The 14,132-nt window shown below is 63.6% G+C and overlaps 1 protein-coding gene across 2 annotated transcripts in view; it reads left to right on the plus strand.

Annotated features, from left to right (window-relative positions):
* Positions 1-13,860, plus strand: part of KCNIP2 (potassium voltage-gated channel interacting protein 2) — a 28,040-nt gene extending 14,180 nt beyond the window's left edge. Inside the window, exons 2-9 of one of the 2 annotated variants that reach the window (XM_032190892.1) lie at positions 10,732-10,827; positions 11,679-11,803; positions 12,000-12,069; positions 12,149-12,219; positions 12,468-12,575; positions 12,807-12,911; positions 13,112-13,174; positions 13,425-13,860. In XM_032190892.1, coding sequence (XP_032046783.1) covers positions 10,732-10,827; positions 11,679-11,803; positions 12,000-12,069; positions 12,149-12,219; positions 12,468-12,575; positions 12,807-12,911; positions 13,112-13,174; positions 13,425-13,472 — 686 coding nt within the window. In that variant the 3' untranslated portion in view covers positions 13,473-13,860. The remainder of the gene's footprint in view (positions 1-10,731; positions 10,828-11,678; positions 11,804-11,999; positions 12,070-12,148; positions 12,220-12,467; positions 12,576-12,806; positions 12,912-13,111; positions 13,175-13,424) is intronic. The other variant, XM_032190893.1, reaches the window with a different exon arrangement.
* Positions 13,861-14,132: the final 272 nt, after the last annotated feature.

A 14,132-nucleotide genomic window follows, 5' to 3' on the forward strand; every position in this document is an offset into this window, starting at 1 on the left:
AGCATTGGGACCATCCCGATCTCCATCGGGCACCATCCCGCTCGTCCCGAGCAGGGGATGAGTCGGCTGAGAGCTGCAGGTGACGGGGCACCTCGGGGTGCTCCTGTCCCCCAACATGCAGGGATGTCCTCCAGGTCCTCGTCCTGCCACCCTGGGTTTCCCTACCCAGCCCAGATGGGCTCTACGGGGCCGATCCTTAGCGGGTGTCCCCATGTGCAACGCTGAGCTTGTCCCCGTGATGTCCCCGTGGCCGTGCCGGGCTGGGACAGGCACAGAGGGCAGGGCTGGCAGCAGGGCACCAGCTGCCACTGCTCACCCTCTTCTTGGGGTCCTCTGTGCTGGGGAAAAGCTGGACTGGGTGGAAACCCCAAGCTGGGCAAGTCTGTGCCCTACCAAGGCTCAGAGTTTGGGGCTGGGATGTGGGATTTGCACATCTCCTCCTCTCCAGCCACTGCTCCAGTCCCCCTCTGTGCCCCCACTGCCTCTTTTTTTGGGGATGAGCCCCTCTGCCCTCCCTGCACATGCTAAGGAGATGCCATGGAGCTCACCGTGGATGGCACCAGGTGCCCAGCCACAGGGACCCGGGGGGGGTGGGATGCCCCCCGGCCAGGCACCCTAGGGAGCTAGGCAAGGGCAGGTCGTCAATGGGGGGAAAAAGAGAAATGACTCAATCAATTAACCAGATTAAAACTGTGACTTCACCTCCCCGAAATAGCATTTCGCCAATATTTTAATGTGCTTATTAATAATCTGCTCGCGCTCTGATTAGCAGCGAGGTAATAAGGGATCAGCTGTAACCTAAATTTAACTCTCCCTAATGGATGATGGTCCCGAGAAGCAAAAAAAATAAAATAAAATAAAAGAGAGAGGCTCCTATCCACCAGGCTGCCCCCCAGGGGGTTCAGCAGCACCTGAGGGGCCTGGGCAGATGTCACCCAGCTGTGCTGGGGACCGTGACCTGGCTGGTCCCATGGCACGTCCCAGGGGACAGCCAAACCCCACTGCGCCCCAGCACCCTGTGGCACTGGGCTAGGGGCACCCGTCCTGTGGTCAGAGCCTGGGCTGCATGTCCTGGGGGGCATCTTCCCCAGCCACATGTCCCACGGGGTGGCTGATGGGGCTGAGAAATGGTTTGGGGACTGGAGGGGTCTCCTGTTTGAGAGAAACGTTTGAGAAATGGTTTGGGGACTGCGGGTTGTCCTGTGGGGTTTGGAGCTCGTGAGATGTCCCCTGGCGTTGCAGGGCAGGAGCCAGGCAGGTGGGTCTGGCTCCAAGACGAAAAAAGATGAGGCTGATCCCAAACTCGGGGGGTCAGGGGATGAGATTGTCACGCCGCTCTGCCAGACCCAGCTCTCCAGGCGGGCGAGGCCGATGCGGAGATGCCTTCCTTCGAGGCGCGGTGCCTGCAGCAAGGACGGGCACGCACCTTGGGCTGCAGCATCATCCCCTGGGGGAATCCCAGTTTCCAGGACTCCCAGCTCCTCTTGTGGGGTGACATCGAGGAGCTGAGCCCTTCCTCAGCCTGTGCTCCTCCCGCTGGGGTCACCGGGAGCTGCCCAACTCGGAGCAGCCTTCGTGCCACGGCGACGGCCGCACGTGTGGCGAGCCCTACCCGTGCTCAGCCCCCCCTCAGCCCCCTGCCTCTCTGCTCTGATGGTGCTGGGCTCCCCCCCGGGGCCGGCGGGGTTATTTTTAACCGTTTGCCATGTGCTGCCTGAGCACAATTAAGGTAATTGGTTTGGGAGCCTGGCTCTCACACGCCGCCCCCAATTACCTGCCTGCGCGCCCGCCTCCCTGCCCGCCGTGGCCGGGGGGCTGCCGGGGTAGGGCTGCCCCAGATAGCGTGCTGGGGCTGGGCTGGGGGTGCTGAGCGGGTGCTGGGGATGGAGCCATGGAGAGGACATCCCTGCACAACGACAGCCTGCTCTATGCCTCCCTGATCGCCATCCTGCTGCTCATCTCCTACTGGTTCACCACCCGCTGCTTCAAAATCATCAGCGGCATCGAAGGTACGGGCTTGGGGGCACGGGGGCCAGCCCATCCCCGCTCCGCAAGCCAGCTGGCGGGGTGACTTGGGCACTTGGTGTGGGAAAAAGAGATCGGGGACCTGTCTCTGGGGCACCTCGTTGTCCTCCTCGGTCACTTGATGCCCTCCTGTCCTGGTCCTGCTGCGGGAGAGCAGCCGGTGCCAGCCGTGGGGACGTCCGGGTGCCTCCACCCCAGTGGTTCCCATTTAACCTCGGAGCAAATCGGTGATGCTGGGGGCCCCACCTTGTGTTTTAGGGCTCCTGGTCCCTCTGGGCATGACCTACATCTCGGCTCCTCACCCGCTGCGTTGGGCTGTGGGCTGCTGCAGGGGTCCCAGATTTGCTGGTGAACCCCACTGCAGTGGGATGTGCACGCTGGGTGCGTGGTGTGGTGACACCCCAAGGCAAGCAGCGGGGTGTGACATGAGAGGTGGCCCTGGGCCAGGGCTGTGCAGGGCTTCTCCTGCCCGGGGCACGTGTTTATCCATCCACCCGTGTGACCTCTGCCGGCACGGATCTGCCAGGGCCTCCGGGCTCTTCCCATGGCGTGGCCAAACGCTGGGAGTGATGCTCCTGGGGGGGCTGGGGGACACAGCCCTGTCCCATTTCTGCCAGGGTGAGCGGGTTTTGGCTGCCCGTTCGAGCATCTCTTGCAGGTGGCGGTGGGTCCGGCTCCATGGGTTTGTCCCACGTGTCCCCTCCGTCCTCATAGCAGCTCCAGCTGGGGGACAATTCCCTTGCGGGGGAGCTGACCCTCTTTGCAGGGAGAAGTCCTGGCTGGGGGGGCTCCTCTGGGGGTGTTTGGGCTGTTTCTGGCCAAAAATAGGTTGCTTAAATAGTCTCGTAGCACATGGGACAGCTGCCAGTCGTGGGAGCAGCTGGAGGCTGGGGGAGAGGATCGGATGGATGCAGGCAGGAGTGGCTTTAAAAAAAAAAAAAAGGGGGAAACTTCCTTTGAGAGTGCAACAGGCCAGGGCCAGCCTGTCCCCGAAGGAGTCACCCTGGGCGGAGGTGAAGCTGGGAGCAGCCTCGGTGCCTGGAAACTTGCCGCTTTCCAAGAACGGGAGCTGCCAGCCCCGCAATCCTCCAGCCTGAGGGATGCTTCCCCGGGGAGGGCTCTCGGTGCTCTCCCCGAGCCACTTGTGATGCGTTGCTGGCATCTGCTGCTGGCGGCAGAGGCCCCCAGAGCTGGAGAAGACGCCGAGCCCGGTGGCACGGAGCCGCTCGGTTCCCCTGGTGATGTTTTCCCCATGGTCCCACCTTCAGGAGGTGGAAGGACCCTATAACAGGGCAGGGGGCTGCCCTATAGCCTGGGCATGGCCACCCCACCCCAATCCATCCCCATGGCACGGCGAGCTCCTGGGGGACAGCCCCGCTCCCCGCTTTCCTCACCAATACCGGGGCTGCTCTTGCTTCGTCCCCGCACGTGGGACCGGGCCACCCTTGGAGCAAGGGCTGGGACGCTGTAAAAAATGCATGGCAGCTAAATTTAGCCCCGCTGGCTGCCTGCTGGAGGCACTCGGACGCCCGGCTCCTCCGCCCGCCGCTGCGTGACCTTGGCCGGGTCCCTCGGGCTCCCCGTGCCCCGGCTCCATCCTGCCCCGGGGGTCGGGAGGACACGGGGGCAGCCCCTGCCTCCCCTTGTGTTTTTGGGGTGCCGGTCCCCACGGGGCACGGGATGGGATGGGGAGAGGCGCAGAGGACAAGCCTGAGTCATCCCCATCCTGGATGTTTACCGGTGCCCAGCGTCCTGTCCCCACCGTGTGTGTGTGTGTCCCCCCCCGGGAACCGAATGCCTTTTAATATCTGCGGCCCGTTTCCGTAGCAACTGCATTAAGCAAATCGATGGCGGTGGTGTCATTGGGATGGGAGGGCATGCCTCCTGCCCCCCCGGCCCGCCACCCCACACCTCCCCCCGGCTTGGCCTCTCTCCGCTCACCCGCACAGGCACGGCCCCGTTTGGCTCCCAGCTCCCGGAGCCGCCCGTGCCAGCCCCAGACGTCCCCAAAAAAGAGGGGTGACAGCCACCAACCCCCCCTGGGGACAGCGGTCCCCAAGGGATGCGTGGTCTGGCGGCTGCCACGTCGGGGTGAGGGGGGCCAGGGGGGGCGCGGGGCCATGAGACGCCCCCACCATGAACCTGGAAGGCCTGGAGATGATCGCGGTGCTGGTGGTCTTGGTCCTCTTCGTCAAGGTGCTGGAGCAATTCGGCCTCTTCGAGCCCGTGTCCTTGGAAGGTAACCGGGGCGGGGGGTGCTGGCCCCTCTGGGGACACGGGGGGACATCAGAGGGGTGTCCCCCTGCTGTTTTGGGGACGGGGGAGGTAAAGAGGAGCCCCCCGGTCCCAACCCTGCTGGCCGTGCACCCATGTCCCCTGGGGACTCTCCACGTCCCCCCCAAGTGACTCTGCCTGTCCGAGCCAGGGGAGGGGTCCTGCATCCTCCAGAGGGGACGGGATGGGTGGTGGCACACCCCTGAGACCCTCGGTGTGTCACCGTGCGGCGCGCGGACAGCGGGGAGCACGGGGATTTGCCCCGCTGCAGGGACAGGAGGGGGACCCAGGTGCCCCGCGTTGGCACCCATTGCTCCATCACCAAGCAGGTGAAGGCAGGAGCGAGGAACGCCCTGCTCCAGAGGCAGAAAATCGGGGCAGGGCTGGGATTTTGGGCACCGAGCTGGGTTGTGGTGCTGCGCTTTGGGTGCTGCGCCTTGTGGCAGGAGCTGGGTCCCCTCCCTGGGCTCGGGAGGTGGCAGGTAGGACGCTTTGCTCTCTGGGGATCGTCCCAAGGGTTTTTTTTTGGGGTGGGGAAATGCTGAGCCCCCTGCCTGGCTGTTGTTTACCAGCGTGCAGGGCTGGCAGTGACAGCCCAGGGACCGCAAAGAGCCTGAAACCCTACACTAATGGCTCGGGGCCGCTAATGGATATGGGGCCCTGCCATCTGCTCGGGGCCATCGACACCGCCTGTGGCTCTGCCTCCCCTGCCTGGGGGTGCTGGGCTTGTGGCTGGGCCCCCCCTGCCCCATTCCTGGGGTCTCATCTGTGCCCAGGCTGTGCTGGTGCTGTCCTGGGGGGCTGGGGCTGGAGCTCTGGAAGAGCTTGTCCCCAACCCTGGGGGACCACAGAGGGCAGTGGGATGAGGCTGGGGGGGTCTCCATCCTTGGTGGGCTCCCAAAATCAGCGGGATGAGGCCCTGAGCAACCTGTTCCCAGCTGCACGTCCCCCTTGGGGTCACATCCAGTGCCTGATGGATGCAGCCACCGCCGTCTCCCATGGGTGCGCTGCGCTCCGGGAGGTCAGGGCGGTCGGTGCCGGCCCCGGCGTGGTTTATCAGCCGGTTAATCACCACCAGGCCTCTTCACAGCCCTGTGCCACCAGCCTGGCCCCAGCCCCGGGTGCTGCCCTGCTCCCAGCCCCAGCCAAAAGCCCGCTCTGGCTGAACGCTTAGGGAGGGGCAGGCGAAGAAAAACACCATCGATTTTTTTTTGTCTCCCCAAGTGCGATATCAATAATTCAGCGAGGAACAATCGGGCCTGGCTGGGAGGAGGGCTGGGCAGGCAGATAAAAGGCTGGGGGTAAGCCTGCGTAAGCGAGCCTCGGGTGATTGTTAGATGGAGCTGCAGGCTGTACGTGGCAGGATGATGAGTGCCCCAGGGTGGGCAGGAGGGGGTCATCTTGGAGAGCCCCCAGCATGGGGTGTGCTGGCCACTGCCCTCCCCGGGGTGCTGCTGGCTGGGTGCTGCTGAACTGGGGCTGGGGAGGATGCTGAGCCCCTCCAGAGCACCCTCCTGGTGCCTAACTGAGGGTAAAAATCCCTCTGGGGAGGAAGGAAGAGAAGGATGGGGCCATACACCACGTCTGCATCCAGGCTGCGAGGTCTGGAGCATCCCCACGGTGCTGGAGAACGCCCAGCCCTGCGCCCAGCCCTGCTTTCCTCCCGTTTTCCTCCTGCTTTCCAGGAATGCCTTTGGCAGGAGCGCAGTGCCCTGGCCGGGGGAAGGACCAGCTCTTTGGGGCACGGTGCCAGGGGTCCCCGGGGGTCAGGGTGCCATCGATCCTGGCAGGTTGGACGGTCCTGGAGAGGTCGGTGAGAGCTTGATGCAGCTGGGGGAGTTCTTGGAGTGCCAAATCCCAGCCTGGTGCAGCTGCGGGTGCCCCAGGTTGAAGTCTGGGGGTCCTTGGATTGGGATGCACCAGGGATTTCCCTTTGCCTTGCCTTTCCCAGGGGTTTTCAGCTGGTTTGGGCAGCGACTGGCGGCTGAATCAGGAGAGAGCTGCTCCCAAAGAGGGATGCAACGGGGCAGCCACGTATGGCAGCTGCTGTGCCCTCATTTCAGGACCTGGCCCCGCATCCTGAACCCCTCACCTGTAACCCCTGCAGCTGGGGCCGGGCTGGGGGCACTTCTCCAGCACCGAGCGTCCCCGAGGACCGCGGTGCCTGCGGCGTGCGCCGGTGTCACGTCCCGCTCAGCCCAGCCAGACGTAATTAGCTTGTTGAATCTCTTCTCCCCTCCGGCCTCGCGTTAATTACTTTTCACACCGATTCCCTCCGGCCGGGCTCTCGCTGCCTGTCGCTGATGAGAGGGGGGCGAGGGGACGCGGCTGGAAACGGGGCTGCGTCCTGCGCCGGGGTGGAGGTGACGGAGGGGCAGGGAGGTCCCTCGGCCACGAGGAGGTGAGAAAATCGCAGGCTGGAGATAAAATGGGAAATTCGGAGTATGGGAAGGTGTTGGGATGGGTTTGGTGGTGTGGGATGGGGCATGGTATCATCCTAGTAGGGTGAATGGGGAGCTTGGGGTGGGGGTCCCCATGCAGAGCTTGGGTTTGGGGTCTCTGCCACCACGCACTGCTTTTGGGGTGGCAGGCAGGGACAGCCTGGCACGCAATCCATGCACTGGCACCAGCTCTGTGGCCCCACAGCACAGCTTTTAGGGCCGGGGGTGCGGAGATGACTGACGGTGCCTGTGGGATCTGGACTCAGAGCTGGCCCCAAATCCCTTGGGTCCATTCATGGGCTCTCCCTTCCCCTGAGTGCCCTGAGAGACCCCGGAGGGTGCCGGGGAGGGAAGAGGGAGGGCCAAGGCGGCTCTCCCCTCCCCTCCCCTGCCCTGCCCTCTCCTGCTCACCAGGTCTGCAGCTGCCAGACCAGCTGGGGCTGCGCGGCGGGGGGATGCCGGTTAATGGGGCACCCTGGGACCCTCAGGGGCTGCAAACGGTGGGCATCATCCTGCTGCTCTGCTCCAGCCTCAAGCTGCTCCATGCCTTGGGCATCATCGACCTGACCGGGGGAGGTGGGGCGAAAAATGGGGACGGGGGCGAAAAATGGGGACGGGGGTGAAAATGGGGACAGGGGCACAATGGGGACAGGGTTGCAATGGGATGTGGATGTTTTGGTGGAGTTGCTCCTTGCCTCCTGTCCCAGGACAGCATGTGTGCAGGAGCTGCGAGGTGCTCAGGGGAGGTTTATTGTGTTTTGGGGCATTTTGGGGGGCATTGGGGTGTGGGAGGGAGCCTAGGGTGTCTGGGGGGTGAGGTGTTTGGGAGCGTTGTGGTGCTTGGGTGTGGGGGGCATTTGGGTGTAGGGGTAACAGGGATGCTGGGGTGGGTATAGGGGTATTAGGATGTGGGGTTTTGGGGTGCAGGATGCCAGGGAGGGGGTTATCTGGGAGCATGAGGCTGGGGGACGGTATTGGGGTGCAGTGATGTGTGGGGACAGAGGCTACCAGGAGTGTTGGGGTCTGGGGGTGCTTTGTCAGATAGTGGGGAAAAATGCTGTGGGTGGAGGGCTGGGAGAGGTGTGGGAGCTGGGACAGGGTGGGGGGGATGTGGGGCATGGCACCACGTGGGGAAAGCTCCCCCACTGCTGTAGGGTTGGTGCCTTTTTTGGGGGGGGGAGCGTGGCTGAAAGAGCCCCCAGCCCCTTCATCCTGCCCGAGGAGTGGGTGCTGAGGGCAGGGCTGGACGAGGCCAGCACGAGGACCCCAAAATATATCAGGGTGAGGGATGCAGGACCTGTTGCTTGTGCCTGGAGCGGGCGGGAGTGCGGAGAGCCGCTCGGTGCTCCGGCTTGTCTCATCTCCTCTGGCTGCCTTCCCACTCCGAGCTCTGATCCTGTCTCGGATGAAGACAGATGCTGGCAGACTCTGCACGGCCATGATTTGGGGTTTGGGAGTCTCCCTCTGCCCCATCCCAGCCGGCGCTGAGGATGCTGCGAGGGGAAGGGGCTGCGCATCGCCTCCCCTCCATGCTGGCGGATCTTGGGGTGGGAGATGGGGCAAAGGGGGATAGGGGCGATGGGGCAGGATGGATGGGGCAGGACGTGTCCCTGCGCAGGGGTTTTGTAGGGCTCCGCTGTTCTTTGGCACCTGTATCCCAGCTCAGCTGTCCCATAAGCTCTGCCCCACTGCGCTGGGTGCCCACCCCCAGGCTGGGCACTGTTCCCCGGGCGATGCCAGCCCTGATTTCACTCCTAATGGATGGCCGTCTGCTGCCTCCTGGCTCCTGCGGCCACAGCAAGCACCTCGGGCCCTGCTCCGCTCCAATCTGTCAGGGCTGAGTGATGAGGGCCATTTGCAGGGCTGCTGCTGGCCTCATCCTGCACCCCCGGCAGCTGGGGCAGCTCCGTCTCCACCTTGCGAGCGTGTGTTGGTCATTTTGGGAGATGGAGAGGGAAGGGGAGTTCTGGCACGGCCTGCTGGTGTGTTATTGTAGGGTCTCCTCCAGCTGGAGGGTGCTAGGGAAGGGGTGAGTCCATCTCCCCAGTCGGAGATCTGCTGGCACCAGGAGGATGCTGGTGGCCGTGGCTCCGGGGATGTGGCTCCACATCGGGGCTGCCCCAGGTCCTGCTTCCTCTCTGGGGACACCAGGGAGCAGCCCAGGCTCAGGGAAAAGGGGACGCCAGCCCCACAGCATGGTCTGGATCCAGCCCCATCAGCTGCTGGGGGTCAGCACAGAGCTGGCTCTGTGTCCCCATGCCCATCAGGCTTCGTTTCGGCAGCACATGGAGGTGGGGATGGGGAAACCTTTCCCCCAGGTGCTGCCCCGAGATGCAGGCTGGGTGTGTGAGCACGTTCTGAAGCCGTGGAGTGATGCATGGGAGGCGACAAGCCACTTAACCCGGCGGGCCTCCCGTGGCAGATAAAACACCATCAGATAAAACATCCCTGTCCTCCGCCACAGCCAGGGTGCTGGGGACAGCGAGGGGACAGCGTGTCCTCCCCAGCAGAGCCCTCGGGGGCACCAAAGCCAGGACAGCAAAGCCCCAGCCCCGGTCGCCCCTCTCCTTGTTAAGCTGCATGTGCTGAACCCGCTCCCTCCCCTGCCCCGGGTGCCCCGGAATCGTGCCCTGTTCGGTTTCCTCCTTTAAGAAAATGCCCACATCATTATTATTTTTTTTCTTTTTTTTTTTTTTTTTTTCCTTCTTTATAACAAACTAAAGTGTAACTTGCACCCGACCTGACCTACTGCACGTGCCTATACCTGCTGCCCCTGTGAGTCCAACCACGGTTTAACTCTCTGTTGCATCTCTCGCTGTGTGGTTTCCCCCCACCCTCCTGCGTGTCCCTCTGTCTGTCCGTCCATCCCGTCCCATCCTGGGGCTGCTCCGAGCCCCCAGGGCTGGTCCCACAGCTCGGCTCTGCCGGGGACAGGCCTGGGCCTGGAGCATCCCTGGCAGGCTGAAGGTGTGATGTCCCTCTGCGAGTTAACCCCCCCGAAAAGCAGCTGGGGTAAAATCAGGCTTTGTGCACAACTGATACCTGCTTAGAGGATGAAAAAAAAAAAAACAAAACTTTCCTCACTTAGAGACGGGACCAGGCTACGTGGTCCTGCCAGCACCAAGGTGCTGGCCCTCGCCACCGACTCTTAGAGCCTTCTCCATCCCCTGAAACCCCTGGTGCCACCCGCCCAGCCGTGATTTCATAGGGACCTCGCACCTCCCACCCCATCACCTGCCTGCCTTCGGGGGCTGGAGCCCAGCAAGGCCTTCCTCCCCTCCTCCTCCTCCTCCTCCTCCCCTCCCTGCCTGCGCTGCTCATCCTGCGCCGTCTGCTGGCTTCTGCGGGGCCCTGGGTGAAGCGGGGAGCGGGTGCGTGGCCGTGGGCCAACAGCGGGGTCAGGATGGGGGATAGAGGGTCACAGATAGAGGGGGGGATTGCAGAGCGAGGGGACCCCTGGAAAAGGCAGAAGCCCCGCTCCCCGTCCCCTCCTGGCTGTCCTCGCCCAGGGTCTGGGGCTTGGGGTGCACGTGGGGCTGCACGGCTGGGCTGGGCGCATGCTTTGTGTTTGGCCCTCCAGGGCCAGCGGGACCAAACCCGGCCCTGCACCCTGGGGAGGGTGCAGCACCCCGTGAGGGTGCCAGCTGGGGCTCAACACATCCCATCTCGGGCTCCATCCTTCACAGCCCTGTGCGGAAAGGTCCCCGGGGAGCAGCATTTGGCTTTGGGGCTGACGGGCAGAGCCTGGCCCTGGGCTTCTGGGCACCTCTGCTGCACCCTGGTGTGCTCCCATGGGTGTCCCGGGTGCTCAGCCCTTGGCCCCTCCGAGATGGGACCAGCAGGGCTGGGTTGGTCCTGGGATGGAGCAGAAAGGCCGAGCAGAGCCTGGGCTGGGCTTTGCCTCCCTGCTCCGCGTCCCCGCGTGCATGAGCTGCCTGCGGCCCCGCTCCGTTAACTCTTCTTCTGCTCGGTGACTCCTTCTTTCTTCCAGGCAACCCACCGGGCCAAACTAAAAAAGCGCTGAAGCAGCGATTCCTCAAACTGCTGCCCTGCTGCCGGCCCAAATCCATCCCCTCGCTCAGCGAAAGCAAGTTGCTTCTTCTTGCCTTTGTGTGTGTGTGTCCCCAGCCGTGCTGCTGGCTGCTGCCCCCCCTGCCCCGTGGCTTTTTTTTGGGGGGGGAGGGAAGGGGGGGTCAGGATCACAATCCTGCCCCCGGAGGGGTCCGATCCGATGGGCTCTGCACCCACCTCGCTCCTTGCCTGCTCCCGGGCTGTTTTTACCCCCTTCCAGCGCCCTGGAGTGGCTCCCAAGGGATGCACGGTGGTTGGACCCGCTTTGGAGCTGTTTGGGGGTGGCAGGACCCCCCCCCGGCACCGGTTGAAGGGCTGGGGGATGTGGCTGGAAGCTCGGTGATGGTACGGAGACGGAGGTGCGATGGGGAGGGAGGGGGCTGAGCAGGGACAGAGCCCCCCAAGCTGCTCTGGGGGCATTTGGCATTTCGGGAGAGCCTGACCGGGGGTCCCCCTGCCCCATGGTATGAGCTGAGCCCCCCCCCAAAGGAAAGAGGTGAGTATGGGGGGGCAAGGATGAAGGGATGGGGATGGGGAGAAGCTGTGGGTGGAGAGGGGGGCATAGAGGGCAGGACGGGGTCCCAACAAGGCTCTGGGAGGTGTTTGGGGTTGGGGGGCAGCCCTTGTGCAGATACAAATCCCAGTGCAGCACGGACATGTGGGCATCCAGGGTCTCAGCTCCGTGGGGCAGATGCACTGGGGGCGTTTTCTCACCCAGGCTGTCCCCGAGCATCCCCTCCTGGTGTATATCTGGCCCTGGCCGAGCAGGGCACCCCAAAAAGCTGTCGCCCTGAGCGGTGCAAAGCACATCTGCCCGCGGCACGGCGCTGGCCTCAGTCGCCCTCTCTCCCACCGGCTTCCTTGCAGACAGCGTCGAGGATGAGTTTGAGCTCTCCACCGTCTGCCACCGCCCCGAGGGGCTGGAGCAGCTCCAGGAGCAGACCAAGTTCACCCGCAAAGAGCTGCAGGTCCTGTACCGAGGCTTCAAAAACGTGAGTAGTCCTCGGGGGTGCTCTGTGTCCTGGCTGGTGCCCAGGGCTTGCAAAGGGTTTTGGGGACCTCGGAGGTGAAAGCAGCATCCAGGAGGTCTTTTGGGGGTAAGGGGGAGGGAAACTGCAGGGCTTTAGGGGAAGGGAACCCTGAACCAGCCCCGTGTTGATGGTGTGATGCTGTGATTTCCCCTGGCAGGAGTGCCCGAGCGGCATCGTTAACGAGGAGAACTTCAAGCAGATCTACTCGCAGTTCTTCCCGCAGGGAGGTAAGCGCAGCTCCCCATCCCCGTGCCCCCCCCCGGGGCCGTGGTACCGGCACCCCTCCTCACTGTCTGCCTCCCCCAGACTCCAGCACGTACGCCACCTTCCTCTTCAACGCCTTCGACACCGACCACGACGGCTCCGTCAGCTTCGAGGTGAGCCGAGGAGGGGCTGGGGGGTGGCTGGGGAGGGGGGTTCATCCATTTGGGTACCGCGGGCTGGGCTGCCTAAATGGGTGTGCAGCTTCACAGGTGCTGGAGGAGCTTGTTAATTCCCTAAGGAAGTGGGAAAAATGGTGAAAAGCAACATAAAAAAATAATTATTCTGCGTGGGGTGAAAGATGCACAGCACCCCTGAGCCCCCCCCAGTGGCTGTGACACCCCCCTGCCTCCTGTCCTTGCAGGATTTTGTGTCCGGGCTGTCCATCATCCTGCGGGGCACCATCGACGACCGCCTGAACTGGGCCTTCAACCTCTACGACCTGAACAAAGACGGCTGCATCACCAAAGAGGTGGGTGCCGATATCCACCGAGCTCAGCTTTGCCGACAGGTCTGTGTATGGGGTCGGCTCCCCCGACCCCACAGCACCGGCGTGTCGCTGGGGTGGCAGGTGCCCACGTGCAGGAATGCACTCGAGCACCTCGCAGGTCTTTTGGGGACGTGAACAGGACCCCAAAAGGCTGGGGACCGGGCGGAGGCACAGCCCCGTGTCCACCCTGCAGCCCTGCTCCCTTCCCTGTAGGAAATGCTGGACATCATGAAGTCCATCTATGACATGATGGGCAAGTACACCTACCCGGCCATGCGGGAGGAGGCACCACGGGAGCACGTGGAAAACTTCTTCCAGGTGAGCGGGGCTTTGTGGTGCCTGCCCCAAAGCTGGCACCCAGAGAACGCCCTGTGCTGGGGATGAAAAGGGGTCGAGCAAGCAGCAGTGCTGGAGCCAGGACAAGAATATGTCGCCCTGGTCCTGCCTGGGGCTTGAGGGGGCTCGGGGTGGTTGTGGAGCTGTCCCTGCCATGTCCTCTGTGCTGTGCTTGGCTGCAGAAAATGGACCGGAATAAAGACGGGGTGGTGACGATCGAGGAGTTCCTGGAGTCCTGCCAGAAGGTAAAGCCACCGCCGGCTCTGCTCTGGGGCTGGGCCACCTCACTGTCCCCTGGGGGACCCCTCCGTGCCCCCAGCTCTGCTCAGGATGAGAAGGGCCGGGCATCCTAGCTTGAACATGAACACTGTAATCCCTGGAGCTCCCATCCTGTGGGTCAGAGCTGCCCCACAGGAGCCATGGGGTAACACCAGGTTTGGGGACAGCTGCCACAAGAGCCGCTCTGTGCCCCAATCCCCCCCTTCCTCCCCACAGGACGAGAACATCATGCGGTCCATGCAGCTCTTCGACAACGTGATCTAGCTCCCGGACCTGCCTCCAGCCGAGCTCTCCTGCCACCGGGCCCAGAACCTGCTTCTCTCTCGACTTCTCCTTCGAGCCTCCCCGCTGCCACCCAGAGACGTGGTTGGCACCGGGACGTTCCCTCCCCCTGGGCCATCCCCGCTTTCCTCGGGGGACCCCCAGGCGCTGGAGTGTGGGCACGACTGGCACAGGGCATGCATCTGGCCTGGGCGAGCATCCTTGCACCCGATCCCGGAGGGAATGCTGCTGTAGGGGCTCCCCCATGCACAGCATCCCGGGTAGCCACGGCCCCCACACCACAACCCTCCCCGGGAGCCCCAGCACTGGCTCCAGCCCAAACCCCAAAGCACCACTGTCTAGGAACTAATAAAGAGTCTTGCAGCGGGCATCAGTGCCTCAGCTTTCCCCTTTTCCCCTGCCCCAGCCGTGTCCTGTACGTGGGACAGGAGCCACCCTGCTCTCCTGTCACTCTCCTTGCCCACCCAGGGGTAATCACAGCGTGAGCTGTGGGCAGCAAACCCTGCTCCTGGGGGACCTGGTTAGGGTTTTGGTGGGGGGAGAAGGGGACTGGGGATGGAGCAGGGTGCTGGGACTCCCTGCTTTTGTCACCGACAGCTCTTGGGAGCTGGGTGCGTGTAGGTGAGCCTGTCCTGCCCGTGT

This window comes from Aythya fuligula, chromosome 7, assembly GCF_009819795.1.
Source record: "Aythya fuligula isolate bAytFul2 chromosome 7, bAytFul2.pri, whole genome shotgun sequence".
Taxonomy (NCBI): Eukaryota; Metazoa; Chordata; class Aves; order Anseriformes; family Anatidae; genus Aythya; species Aythya fuligula.